We start from the raw sequence: 14695 nt of genomic DNA on the forward strand, positions 1-14695 counted from the left end.
ACCCGACAAAAACCTAAAAAGAAGGACAACCACTGGCTCCCTGGGGGTGCAATTCAGATTTCCCAACCTGGTCCCTCCAGGTATTTGGGGACACCTGCCAGAATTCCCAGCTAGCGTGTTCCACATCTCTAAAAGTACGTGCACAGAACCATACTCAGAGCAGTGAAATCCTCTGAAATTTGCTACCGGTTCTGTGAGTCTGCTACTGATTGTGCGTTCCACGTGCATGTGCGCCTAAGGCACGCCCTCCCAGCGCTAAAAAAGGAACATTTTGAATCCTTCTTAGTCCACAAAGGTAAGTAAAACAGTGAGTGGGAGGAAATCCGCTGTGCCACGCGATTTAGATTAGCTGGAAAGCAGGAAATCCGACAATTCTAGCTAATATAAATCACGTGCAACAGCTGATCGTCACCCAGCTGATCGTTGGAAATACCGGTTCACCCGAACCGGTAGCATTTTTTTTACTACTGGTTCTAGAGAAGCGGTCCGAACTGGTAGCATTTCACCCCTGCATACTCAGGTCACTTAACCACTTAATATTGATCTGTTTTCTCTCTCTCTTTTCTAATATTATAGAACTATTTGACAGACATGACAGATTTCTTTTAAGGAGCGCATACATCTTCAAATTTATTCTAATATCAGCATTTAAAACCTTTTGATACAAAAACGGTCATTCTTGGAGGCGTCTTTGTGTATAACACAAAGCATGACGTATATACAAGCCAGGTGGAGGTCAATTCCTTAGCAGAGGCTCACTGAATTGAAGTGGATCCCAGTTTCAAATAATCGACGAGATGGCAAAGCTTTGGAACGGGGGATCCAGGCAGGACTTCGTTGTACCGGTTATGATCTTCGTTGGGATCGCTTTTTTCAAAATACAGCTCTCCCCCGTGGATGTCCTTCACGTCGATTGTGAAGTTGCTGGGATTAAAGCCAAACCAGACAGTACACCTGTAATCGGCCGTACGGATGGAATAGCCCATGACTCTTATATCTTGAAGTAACGGCAAATCAGAATTCGGTGCAGGGGTGTCACCGGGTCGCGGATACTGGCTGAAGGCAACGGGGGTTTCTTTTCGTTTGGAACCATGGTTCTCCATCCCTCCACCGGAGGACCGGAAGTACCGAACCAAGCTCTTTCCTTCACTACAAAGAGGGACGTGAAAGGAAGGCTGAGGGCAAGCAGGAGGAATGGTCAGTCCAGCCAGTTCTGCAAGCGTTGGGAAGAGGGACACCAACTCAACCATTTCTTTGGGTTTTCCTGGAGCGGGATAGGAGAAAAATTAGGGTAGGGAGTGTCAGACCCAGAAACAATACCTGGAATTACTTCTATCTTTTGTTGTTCCTCAGCCATAGACAGAAATTGTGCCAAACTTAAAGAAACTATTCACATCATCAAAGATACTCTCTGAGGATAGTTAAGGAGGAGCCTTTTTAACTCTCTTCCTCCCTACCAAACTATCTAAGCCCGTGATCATGAACCTGTGGCACGCAAAGTCATCTCTACAGGCACGCCAGCCATTGCCCGTTGCTACTATCTCTCTGGGAAATTGGTTCCATTGTCAAATTGCCTTTATTGTGAAAGACTTGTTTCACTCCCAACATTCCATCAGAATTGGCCTTCCTACGACCTACATCCATTCTTCTGTGTCCCGTACCGTGTGTTTTATGACAAATTTATTTATTTATTTATTTATTTATTTATTATTTAAACTTATATACCGCCCTATCTCCCAAAGGACTCAGGGCGGTTTACAGGCATATAAAAAACATCAATATACAAATTAAAATAATCATTAAAAGACTTATTCTAATGCCAATAATTAATAATACCAATTTTTAAAAATAGAAATATAAATATTAAAATCAATTTAAAACCCCTCTAAATTTAAAAGTCTAAGCCAGTCCTGCACAGATGAATAAATGAGTCTTGAGCTCGCGACGGAAGGTTCGAAGATCTGGAAGTTGACGGAGTCCTGGGGGGAGTTCGTTCCAGAGGGTGGGAGCCCCCACAGAGAAGGCCCTTCCCCTGGGCGCCGCCAGACGACACTGCCTAGCTGACGGCACCCTGAGGAGTCCCTCTCTGTGAGAGCGCACGGGTCGGTGAGAGGTATCTGGTCGCAGTAGGCGGTCCCGTAGATAACCCGCCCTATGCCATGGAGCGCTTTAAAGGTGGTCACCAAAACCTTGAAGCGCACCCGAAGGCCACAGGTAGCCAGTGCAGCCTGCGCAGGATGGGTGTTATGCGGGAGCCACGAGGGCTCCATCTATCACCCGCAGCCGCATTCTGACTAACTGTAGCCTCCGGATGCCCTTCAAGGAAGCCCCATGTAGAGAGCGCAGTAATCCAGGCGAGACGTCACGAGAGCGTGAGTGACCGTGCATAGGGCCTCCCGGTCCAGAAAGGCGCAACTGGCGCACCAGGCGAACCTGGTAGAACGCCTCCTGGAGACGGCCGTCAAATGATCTTCTAGAGACAGCCGCTCATCCAGGAGGACGCTGTTGCGCACCCTCTCCATCGGGGCCAATGACTCGCCACCGATGGTCAGCCGCTGATTTAGCTGACTGTACCGGGATGCCGCATCCACAGCCACTCTGTCTTGGAGGGATTGAGCTTGAGCCTGTTTCTCCCCATCCAGACCCGTCGGCCTCCAGACACCGGGACAGCACTTGATGGCTTCATTGGGGTGGTCCGTGTGAAAAGTACAGCTGGGTGTCATCCGCATACAGCTGGTACCTCACACCGAACCCACTGATGATCTCACCCAGCGGCTTCATGTAGATGTTGAACAGAAGGCGAGAGGATCGATCCCGCGGCACCCCACAAGTGAGGCGCCTCGGGGCCGACCTCTGCCCCTGTCAACACCGACTGCGACCGGTCGGAGAGATAGGAGGAGAACCACCGATAAACGGTGCCTCCCACTCCCAATCCCTCCAACCGCGCAGCAGGATACCATGGTCGATGGTATCAAAAGCCGCTGAGAGGTCTAATAGGACCAGGGCAGAGGAACAACCCCTATCCCTGGCCCTCCAGAGATCATCCACCAACGCGACCAAAGCCGCCTCCGTGCTGTAACCGGGCGGAAACCGGACTGGAGCAGGTCTAGATAGACAGTTTCATCCAGGTGCAAGGAAACTGATATGCCACCATACTCTCTACAACCTTCGCCGAGCGGGTTGGAGACGACGATAATTACCTAAAACAGCGGGTCAGGAAGGCTTCTTGAGGAGGGCCTCACCACCGCCTCTTTCAAGGCGGCCGGAAAGACACCTCCACCAAGGAAGCGCCGTAATCGCCTGGAGCCAGCCTCGTGTCACCTCCTGCGTGGCCAGCACCAACCAGGAGGGGCACGGGTCCAGTAAACACGTGGTGGCATTCAGCCTCCCCAACAGCCTGTCCATGTCCTCGGGAGCGACAGGGTCAAACTCATCCCATAAAATGTCACCAAGACCGCCCTCGGTCGTCTCACCCGTATCACCGCAATCTTGGTCCAAACCATCCCGAAGCTGAACGATTTTATCGTATAGATAACCGTTAAACTCCTCAGCACGTCCCTGCAACGGGTCATCCCGCTCCCCCTGGTGTAGGAGGGAGCGGGTCACCCGAAACAGGGCAGCTGGGCGGTTATCTGCCGGCGCAATGAGGGAGGAGGCGAGCTACGCCGCTTCCTCAATGCCACTAGGTAAGCCCTAGTATAGGACTTCACTAGTGTCCGATCAGCTTCTGAACGGCTGGACCTCCAGGAACTCTCTAGGTGTCTTCTCCGGCGCTTCATCCCTCTCAGCTCCTCGGAGAACCAAGGAGCCGGTTGGGACCTGCGCCGGGTCAGAGGCCGCAAAGGCACGACACGGTCTAAGGCCCCGCCGCGCCCGCTCCCAGGCCGCAACAAGTTCCTCAGCCGAGCCGTGAGCCAGACCCTCAGGAAATGGCCCAAGCTCCGTCCGGAACCCTCCGGGTCCATCAGGCGCCTGGGACGGAACCAACGATCGGCTCCGCCTCCCGCGGTGGTGAATGGCGGTCAGAAAGTCCAGACGAAGGAGAGTGTGATCTGACCATGACAAAGGTTCAGTGACTATTTCCTTTAAGTCCAGATCTCTCGACCACTGACCAGAGACAAAAATCAGGTCCAGAGTGCCACCCCCAATGTGAGTAGGGCCATCAACTACTTGGGTCAGGTCCAAGGCCGTCATGGAAGCCATGAACTCCCGAGCTGCTGTTGATGACGAGCCGGAAGATGGCAAGTTAAAGTCCCCCATGACTAAAAGTCTGGGGGTCTCAACTGCCACCCCGGCCAGCACCTCCAGGAGCTCGGGCAGGGCAGCTGTCACGCAGCAAGGAGCCAGGTACGCGACCAGCAAGCCCATCTGACACCTATGACCCCATCTCACCAAGAGGGATTCGCACCCGGCAATCTGAGGTACAGTGGTCTCCCTCGGCTCCAGACTCTCTCTAATCACAACCGCCACCCCCCCACCCCTACCCTGAGCCCTCGGCTGATGGAATGCACGGAAGCCCGGTGGGCACATCTCAACAAGGGGCACGCCCCCTTCTGCACCCAACCAGGTCTCCGTAACGCCCATAAGGTCCGCGGCGCCCCCCTGGATAAGATCATGAATTAGGGGGGCCTTATTGGCCACGGACCAAATACAATGCGAGTTCCATGGATGCCCTACCTTGGTAAGCAGAGCCATTCTGTGCCTTTGCAAAATTATAAATGAACTGAAACCAGGAAACCGGGGGGGGGGGGGAGGCATCGACTTACTTTTAAAGATTTCACTGTTTTTTTTTCCAGAATGGCTTGCAAAAACAGCCTAGCAGAATTTTCACGCTTTTAAAATATACCGTATTTTTCGGACTATAAGACGCACCAGAGTATAAGACGCACCAAGATTTTGAAGAGATAAACAAGAAAAAAAAAGTTTTTGCCCTCCCCTGGCCCCAAGGACCACTCTACAGGCCTCCCAAACCCTCTACGCATCCCGTTTTTGTGAAAAATTGGCCGGCTTTTTGCAAAAACAAGGCACGCAGGGGGTTTGGGAGGCCTGCAGAGTGCTCCTGGGGGCTGGGGAGGGCAAAAGTGCAATGCATGGGGGCTTCAGGAGGCCAAAAAGGGGGCCGTTTTTCACAAAAAGGGGACCATTTTTCACAAAAATGGGGTGCCCAGAGGGTTTGGAAGGCCTGCGGAGTGCTCTTGGGGGCTGGGGAGGGCAAAAACGCCCGTTTTTACAAAAAGCAGGCCTGTTTTTGCCCTCCCACCCCCCCTCCCATGTCACGTTTTTGCCCTCCCCAGTCCCCAAGAGCACTCAGGCCTCCCAAACCCTCTACGCGCCCTGTTTTTGTGAAAAACGGCCCTGTTTTTGGCGAAAACGGGATGCACAGGTGGGGTTTTGGGAGGCCAAAAATGGCTGTATTCGGTGTATAAGGCGCACCATCATTTCCACCCTCTTTTAGGGGGGGAAATAGTGCGTCTGATACTCCAAAAAGTACGGTGCATTGGCATTAAATAAAATCTAAGAAGAGAAGCATCAGCACGTCTAAAGCTAACAGGGAAGACCTAATCGGATTAACAATAAAAGGTTGGACTTTTAATTTTTGCCACTGTTAATGCTGGATTTGTACCTTGGAGCCCAGAGCAGGAATCTTGAGCGAAGGGATCCATGAATGGGAAAACTTTCTGTCCCGGATCAGAGATCGGAGTTGTCACTCCTGGCACGTAGAACATCAACGGCACTCGTGTAGCTACGTCGAAGTTGCTGTATTTCGCCCACTCGCCATGTTCGCCCAGCGACCAGCCTAAATGAAATCAAGAACCACGAAGGGGAGACGGCATTGAGAGCAATCCTGTGGATCCATCCAGAAAAAGAAAAAAGAAGAAGAAATACACTTTTCCCAAAAGGTTTCCACAATTTGGGCCACCACTGTATATAAGCCATTGTGTAGAAGCTAGTTTATTCAACACGCTGATCCAGACGCAAGAGCTAAAATTCATAACGTCCAACAATCTCCTCCAGAAAAGGAAGCTGTGTAGTTTGCAACTGACTCCAAGCCTGACGGAAATCTTACCGTGATCTGCGGTGAAAACCACCACTGTGTTGTGAGATAGCTGTGTCTCATCCAGGGCATTCAGCAACTTTCCCACCAGCGTATCGACATAGGAAATGGAGGCAAAATAACTCTGGCGAATTTTCCGCTACAAAAGAAAGTTTGCAAAAGGGGACAAAAAGTGAGTTGTGGCTGCTACCCTGTCAATCGAAGCAGCCCCTGAGAGGGTTGGAAGGTCTTTCAGGACGTAATTTGTTTGTAACGCACCTGTCTCCCCAATTAGTACAGTTAGTCCATGACTTATGACCACAGTTGAGCCTGTCAACTCGCAAATCATCCCGGGTCTGCTCTCAAATTACCATAGGCAAGGGGGGATTGGAAACCGGCAAAGCAACATGACAGCCAAAAATGAAAGCACATTCCAGATATCTCTCTCTAAAGGCTATCTCCCAAGGTTACCCACAGCGGCTGGAGGGGAGTGATCTCTACAACCCGCGAAATTGCTCTGTTGGCAAATGTGACTGGTGACACACCAGGGGGGGAGGGAGGAGGAAACAGGGTCAAGATGGGGACATAAATTACGTGGGGTCAGAGTTGGCTTCACTTGGAGTGTACCGACATGAAGCTCCTAATAAATAACTGGATTTCGTTTGAAGCTTGGGCACAATTAGGGCATCCGTCGGAACCCTGACAAGTCCAAAATTTCTGTGGCTAAGCAAGACCACGTGAAGTGAGTTTTACAACTTTTTCTTGCCATCGTTGTTAAGCGAATCGTTACAGTTATTCAGATAGTATCACGGCTGTTAAGTGAATGTGGCACATCCCCCGTTGCCTTTGTTCATTGCCAACAAAATGAGAAGGTGACTCCGGGACGCTGCAACAGTCACAAGTACATGCCAGTTTCCAAGTGTCCGAATTTTGATCGCATGACCATGGGGATGCTGCAAGGGTCATAAGTATGAAAAACGGTCATAAGCAGTGGTTGGATTCAGCCGGTTCGAGTCGGTTCGGGCGAACTGGTAGCTAAATTGCTGGATGGCTCTGCCTCTCCCCTCCCCTCCCTTTCCAGAAGTCCCCACGCACCCCATTTTGGCTCCCAGGTAAGTGCAGGGAGGCCTCCTAGGCCCAAAATGGGGCACGTGGACGCTGCATCCCCCCTGCGTCCCATTTGTGCTCCCGGGGGGGTGCAGGAGGCCGAGTGCTGTCTGTCACACACCCTTGGCCACGCCCACCATGGCCACACCCACCAAGCCAGTCATTAGGGCAGAGAACCGGTTATTAAATTATTTGAATCCCAGCACTGGTCTAAGTCACTTTTTTCAGTGTCGTTGTAACTTCAAAAGGTCGCTGAATGAACTTGTTGTAAGTCAAGGACAACCTGGAGACTAGCCATCCAACTCCCTATCTCACCAGCGTCTTTCAGACTACAACCAGACCAGGGGTGAAATGCTTCCGGTTCGGACCGGATCGTGCGATCCGGTAGCGATGGGGGCGGGTAGTTCGGAGAACCGGTAGCAAAAATCCCTGCTCCCCCCCCACCCACACCTCGCTATTCCGATTCTCTGTCCCTGAAGCTCTCGGTGGTGATATAGCTGCAAACGGCCTTAAATGACTGCTGTGGCGCTTCAAACAGCCGCACTATAGCTGATCAACGCTGTAGGCAGCTAGTAGACTGGTGCCTCTATTTTTAAAGAAGGTAGACCGGCGCCTCCCAAAAAAAAGCTATTAGTAGACCGGTGCCTCTATTTTTAAAGAACGTAGACCGGTGCCTCCCAAAAAAAGGCAATTAGTAGACCGGTGCCTCTATTTTTAAAGAAGGTAGACCGGTGCCTCCCAAAAAAAAGCTATTAGTAGACCGGTGCCTCTATTTTTAAAGAAGGTAGACCGGTGCCTCCCAAAAAAAGAATTAGCAGACTGGTGCCTCTATTTTTAAAGAAGGTAGACCGGTGCCTCCCAAAAAAAGACAATTAGTAGACTGGTGCCTCTATTTTTAAAGAAGGTAGACCGGTGCCTCCCAAAAAAAGGCAATTAGTAGACCGGTGCCTCTATTTTTAAAGAAGTAGACCGGTGCGCTCCCAAAAAAGGCAAGAAGACCAGTATGGCTCTGCTAGACTAGAGCAAGCCTTGGTTTTGGGTACCTCTTATTGTTTTGTATACTTTGTTTATTATTTTTATTATTTATTGTTATTGGCCACGCCCACCCAGTCATCTAACCACCAAGTCACACCCATCAATTAAACCACGCCCACAGAACCGGTAGGGAAAATTTGTAGATTTCACCCCTGAACCAGACCATCATCTAATGGAAACGTGACCGAATGGACCCATAAAGGAAACCCTACCTGGAAGTGTTCTGGAACAGGCCCGTAAGGGAAACTGAGGTTCAAAGCCACAACGTCCTCTCTCTTCCGCAGGTCCATCCAGGGATTGTAAGCGACGGAAGGAAGTTTTTTAGGAACTGCTGGATCGGGAGCCAAGGTGACATTCTCCAACGGGTACAATTTGAGAAATTTCTGGAGAGAAGAGATTATCCAAATGGGCTTTCTAACGAGTGTCTATCACTCAGGACGGGCTCAGTTGCTTTGACCATAAATAAGTATTTTCCAAGCCCAAAAGTATTTTCCTGCATCCGACTCTACCCTTTAGTTCATCCTCCCACTTGGGCAGTTCAGCCAACAGCCCTGCTCGTGAAATCTCACCCAATTTCCATTTTTCCTAATTGCGGAGGACACGACGGGAGAGATAATGCTCAAAAGAATTGGATATTCTATTCTTCATTTCAATATTTATTTTGTTCTGTTCTGTTCTGTTCTGTTCTATTCTGTTCTGTATTTATTCCAATTTCTTTTCTACTCTACTCTATTTTTATTTCTATTTCTATTTCTATTTCTATTTCTATTATTTCTATTTCTATTTCTATTTCTATTCCATTCCGTTCCATTCCATTCCACTCCATTCTTATTTCTATTTCTATTTCTATTATTATTATTGTATTGTATTGTATTGTATTGTATTCTATTCTATTCTATTCTATTCTATTCTTCATTCCAATATTTATTCTGTTCTGTTCTGTTCTATTCTCTATTTATTCCAATTTCTTTTCTTTTCTACTTACTCTACTCATTTCTATTTCTATTTCTATTTCTATTTCTATTTCTATTTCTAATTCTAATTCTATTCTATTCTATTCTATTCTATTCTATTCTATTCTATTCTATTCTATTCTATTCTATTCTATTCTATTCTATTCCATCCCATCCCATCCCATCCCATCCCATTCTTATTTCTATTTCTATTATTATTATTATTATTATTATTATTATTATTATTATTATTATTATTATTATTATTATTATTCTGTTCTGTCCCGTTCCACTCCACTCCACTCCACTCCACTCCACCCCTCTATTCTTATTTCTATTTCTATTTCTATCTATATCTATATCTATATCTATATCTATTTTTATTCTATTCTATTCCATTCTACTCCACTCCACTCCACTCCAATCCACTCCATTCTTATTTCTCTATTTCTATTTCTATTCCATTGATATACCCTTCTAGGAGAGACCTTCTTGAGGTCTCTTCCAGGGCAGACCTCCCCTTCTCTTTTCTCCCCTGCAGAGAAGCCGTTTTACCCGAGGGAATCTGAACGGGATGTGGGGCTTATGATAGCCGACAGCCAGAAAAAACTTCCTCTTGATTCTTTTCAGAGTCTTCAACCAACGGATGGCCTCCTCGGTGCTCTGGATATCTGGCAAAGTCGCCTCGGGCATCTCGGCAACATCCACAGGGCAGATCAAGTCAGCATGGAGCTTTCCGTCTTTGCCTTTGCAAACCTGGAAGGCAAACAGCGACCGTCATAAAACAGAATCTGGCCGTGGGAAGGTGTTCCGACCCAGGCTTCCTGAGACAGTAAAAAGAACACGATTAGTCCCAAAAATCCTCTTTCTATTTCAACGGCTGTGAATTACGTTCATTCACAGCCCGTAATGAGTCACAAATAGTTTGTAAAGAGTCCAACAGAGGTCTGCCACAGTCCTTCGTAATAAGGCTAATAAGCACCCACCTTCAGCTCCCTTGACAGGTTGCCAAAGACCTAATGGGCAATTAGCTTTGCAAGGCCACACGGACCACAGAGTCAAAACAGAGTTTCAGCATTTAAACCAACCAGCACGAACAAAGTTGCTTCCTCCTCCTTTATGTCTTATGGAAGCGGCCAATCATCTCCAAGCCTTACTCCTGAGTCGTTCCTTTTGTCTTAACTGTTCTTGCCTTCTGGCAGCTTTGCGCATGCGCGACTCAGCACAGGCTCCCCCTGTTCCTCTGCATCACTGATGTCCGACTCTGGAGGCTCCAGAGTCAGCACATAACTCCCAGATGGCCCTGGCCCCATCTCTGCCTCCGATGCAGAGCCCTCGCCCGAGCCTTCCCCAGACTCCAGGACTGGCCCATGTTCCTCCCCAACCTCCTCACTGTTCGACTCTGCTGCCAGCTCTTCGGGCCGCCGGTGGACCACAACAGAAGAGAGGGCAAGCTTAGAAACCCTAAAGAGCAGGAGAAAGCCGCCCTGAGTCTTCGGAAAAGGGCGGGATATAAATGCAAATTAAAAACAAACAAACTGTAATGCCCGTCTACCTTCGTGTTTTCGTATTTTTCAGAAGATGGATGGAAAGCTGGAAAAGACCAACTGTACGGATAATCGTCACTGTGGTTGGAGGAGATGCCTGAGAAACAGAAAGCCGAAACACAGGTAAAGTTCTGGACTCAATCCTTGGGATCTCGAATGCTTTCCTAGGGCCCCCGCCAGGTCTTGGGAAGCCGTGAGAAACCTCACCTGGGTGAAAAATCTTCCCAATGGACACGGTGATGTAGCCGTTCTCCTTGAAGTACTGCGGCAAGGTGGTGTAGTTTCCTGCGTGGGTTCGCCAGTACGAGTTAAAGTCGTACAGCCTGGTGGAATCAGGTCTGCGGCCTGTGAGGAAGGAGACCCTGCTTGGGGCACAGACAGCTTGCTGGAGGCAAAAAAAGAAAGAGAGAGAGAGAGAGAGGCAGGCAGGCAGAGACAGACAGACAGAAAGAGGGAGGGAGAGACAGATAGAGAGAGAGAGAGAGACAGAAAGAGGGAGGGAGGGAGGGAGAGACAGAGAGAGAGAGAGAGAGAAAGAGAGAAGGCGAGAGAGACAGATAGATAGATAGAGACAGACAGACAGACAGAAAGAGGGAGGGAGAGACAGATAGAGAGAGAGAGACAAAGAGAAAGAGGGAAGGAGAGAGAGACAGAGAGAGAGAGAGAGACAGAAAGGAGGGAGGGAGAGACAGATAGAGAGAGAGAGAGACAGAGAGAAAGAGGGAGGGAGAGAGAGACAGGTAGACAGAGAGAGAGAGGGAGAAAGAGGGAGGGAGAGAGAAAAAGAGAGGGAGGGAGGGAGACAGAAACAGACAGAGAGACAGAGACAGAGAGAGGGAGGAAGGGAGAGACAGAAAGACAGAGAGAGAGAGAGACAGAAAGAGAGGGGGGTAAGTAAGAGAGACAGAGACAGAAAGAGGGAGGGAGGGAGGGAGACAGAGGAAAACACCACAAATAGCTGCTGTTGAATGATATAATTTTTTTATGTTTTTAATGTAATAAAAGTTTAACAAAGTGTATTTTTTTTTAAAAAATAATAATGAAGATGACGTCAATTACCTGCGCAAAAGCATTCTGGAACACCACACTCCTGGAGGCCAGCTGATCAATGTTGGGTGATCTCACCAGGGAGTCCCCGTAAGACCCCAAGACGGGACGCAAGTCATCCGCAATCACGAAGAGAATATTGAAGCCTTGATGATCAACATCACCGACAGGCCTCTGAGCACCATCAGCCAATCCTAAGGGGGAAAGAAGGAACATGGTGGAATAAATTTTAAGCTGGTTAGCTCTTTATTGTTGTTGTTGTTTTTTAAAGATAGCCGTAGTTTAGTACCGTATATAGAGAATGCTTTCAAAGATCAATTCCCTACTAAACTTCAGTTAGCAGGTTCTATGAATGGCAAGAATAAACAATGTACTTCAAAGGGGGTAATGCACAGAGTTAATCGGATTGGATTTTGATATTTTAATTACTTCATCTAATTGCAGAAGGGAAGGGAAGGGAAGGGAAGGGAAGGGAAGGGAAGGAAAGGAAAGGAAAGGAAAGGAAAGGAGGGAGAAAGGAAAGGAAGGAAAGGGAGACTATTGAGAAGGGAAGGGAAGGGAAGGGAAGGGAAGGGAAGGGAAGGGAAGGAAAGGAAAGGAAAGGAAAGGAAAGGAAAGGAAAGGAAAGGAAAGGAAAGGAAAGGAAAGGAAAGGAAAGGAAAGAAGGGAGGAAAGAAGGAAGGAAAGGAGACTATTGAGAAGGGAAGGAAAGGAAGGAAGGGAAGGGAAGGGAAGGAAGGAAGGAAAGGAAAGGAAAGGAAAGGAAAGGAAAGGAAAGGAAAGGAAAGGAAAGGAAAGGAAAGGAAAGAAGCAGAGGGGGAGGAAAGGAAAGGAAAGGGAGACTATTGAGAAGGGAAGGAAAGGAAGGAAGGGAAGGGAAGGAAAGGAAAGGAAAGGAAAGGAAAGGAAAGGAAAAGGAAAGGAAAGGAAAGGAAAGAAGGGAGAAAGGAAAGGAAGGAAAGAAAGGGAGACTATTGAGAAGGGAAGGGAAAGGAAGGGAAGGGAAGGGAAGGGAAGGAAAGGAAAGGAAAGGAAAGGAAAGGAAAGGAAAGGAAAGGAAAGGAAAGGAAAGGAAAGGAAAGGAAAGGAAAGGAAAGGAAAGGAAAGGAAAGGAAAGGAAAACTACTCAGAAGACGAGAGGCTACAATTCCCCAAAATCTTCGCTTCTGCTTTAGAGACACTGCAAGAGCATTTAACACAGGGAAATTTTTAGCAGCTCCTGTACAATTTCCGGTTTAAATGGTTTTATCATGTTATTATGAATCATCCCCACATTTTTAAGCACTCTTGTGGGAGGAGAGAGAATTTCATAAACACACTGATTAAAAGTGTAGCAGTAACGGAAGACCACTGGGAAAAAAAAAATTCTGAAGGTCAGTGGCTTTGAACGTTGAAATGGAACAACAACAAAAGATTGATTTGGTTTTAATAGCTGACAAAACGAGTTATTTAGCTGCGGTTGAGACCAGCTGCTCACAGTCACCCACAGAGGTTAAATTGTTAGTCGACTTCTGGATTCAGGAGGACTTGGATTCAAGGCTCTCTTAACCACAAAGCAAATGAATTGAATTTGGATCTGTCTCTTATACCTCCTCAACCACGAACTATCTTGCAGTGTTCCTGCTTACGTATAAAATACAATAAAAGAAAGAATCTGATGGACTTTCGAAATGTCAACAGAAGAGAATATTTGTAGCTCGGGACTGAACTGTGGGGGGTCCTTGGTGTTCTCTGATAGCTTGGTTGTTTTCTTGCAGATGTTCAATTACCCAACTAGGTAACATCATCAGTGCTAGAAGGGAGTGGGGATTTGTGGAACAGATGAGGAGAGAAGGAGGAGAAGGCCCTTGGGGTCCTTGGTGCTCTCTGAGCTTGGTGGTTTTCTTGCAGACGTTTCCTAACCCGACTAGGTAACACGATCAGCGGGTTCATGCATTTGGAGTTTGGACACCCCTGGTGTAGGGTCTCCTGCTTGGGCAAAGGGGGTTGGATTAGATGACCTACAAGGTCTCTTTCCAACTCTGTTCATCTGTTCTTTCCAGTTGATGGTACACCACTAACCACCACCCCTCATGCCCTAATTTTGCCCAGGTAAGGCTCCAGGTAAGAGTGGAAGGTTTTTCTAGCCCTCCCTCCCTCTTTCTTTCTCTCCCCACCCCTCCCAGACTGCATCTCCCACCCACCCCCAGATTCCCGGTTGCAGAGAGGTGGGGGGGGCTCCCAGAGGGTCGTCTGCACCTCCTCTGGAGGGAGAGGGGGGGTCACAGGCTTTCTCCACCCACCCACCCAACGGACAGAGGGATCCGGGAGCGCATCACCTGCTGCGCCCATCGGGAAACCCAGCCAGACCCAGGAGGCGCCCAGAAAGAACCAGAGCGAAGCCGCTCGCTGGATCCCCGCCGGTGCCATAGCTAGCCTCGCCGGGGAAAGGGCTTCTTCTTCGCCCGATCAGCCAGGCTCCGGAGGAGGAGGAGGAGGAGGAAGAGGAGGAGGAGGAGGCAACGGCGGCGGGCAGGGCTTCCCAAGCGCCACCCCGAGCGCTGGGCGGCGGCTGAGCCTTGCAAGGCTGAGCGCAACCAAGCGCCGAAGCTTCGCCGAAGCGCCGATTCTGCAAGCCTTTGGTGGGAACCGCGCGTCCCGAGCCAAACGCGCGTGTCGGGCTTGGCTTCCCCCCCGCTCTTTCGGACGACCCTTAGACCCGCATTAGAAAAGATGCTTCCCACGCGCTCCGGTTCTCCATCCCCGATGTATCGGACCGGTGTTCTTTGGCTTGTATAGCTCCCGTCTTCCTTCCTTCCTTCCTTTCTTTCTGTCTGTCTTTCTTTCTTTCTTTCTTTTTTGCATCAGCTTGGTTCTTCTTCTTCTTCTTCTTCTTCTTCTTCTTCTTCTTCTTCTTCTTCTTCTTCTTCTTCTTCTTCTTCTTCTTCTCCTCCTCCTCCTCCTCCTCCTCCTCCTCTTCTTCTTCTTCCTCC

General features: G+C 48.7%; 1 protein-coding gene across 1 annotated transcript; it reads right to left on the bottom strand.

Annotated features, from left to right (window-relative positions):
* Positions 1-599: 599 nt before the first annotated feature.
* On the bottom strand, positions 600-14180 carry IDS (iduronate 2-sulfatase). The gene is made up of 9 exons (XM_058197098.1): positions 14042-14180; positions 11736-11917; positions 10884-11061; positions 10685-10773; positions 9685-9885; positions 8389-8559; positions 6068-6194; positions 5624-5797; positions 600-1264 (listed from the first exon to the last, which is right to left on the bottom strand). Exons 1-9 carry the CDS (start codon positions 14130-14132, stop codon positions 756-758), a joined length of 1722 nt encoding a protein of 573 aa, XP_058053081.1. The 5' UTR covers positions 14133-14180; the 3' UTR covers positions 600-755.
* Positions 14181-14695: the final 515 nt, after the last annotated feature.

The sequence above is a fragment of the Ahaetulla prasina genome, chromosome 11, assembly GCF_028640845.1.
Source record: "Ahaetulla prasina isolate Xishuangbanna chromosome 11, ASM2864084v1, whole genome shotgun sequence".
NCBI lineage: Eukaryota > Metazoa > Chordata > Lepidosauria > Squamata > Colubridae > Ahaetulla > Ahaetulla prasina.

Coding starts and splice junctions, on each gene's coding strand:
- IDS (XM_058197098.1), bottom strand. CDS start 14,132: ATGGCACCGGCGGGGATCCAGCGAGCGGCTTCGCTCTGGTTCTTTCTG. Junction 9,886..10,684: donor AAAAATACGAAAACACGAAG/GTAGACGGGCAT, acceptor TTTGCCTTCCAG/GTTTGCAAAGGCAAAGACGG. Junction 1,265..5,623: donor TTCCTGCTCTGGGCTCCAAG/GTACAAATCCAG, acceptor ATCCCGCTCCAG/GAAAACCCAAAGAAATGGTT.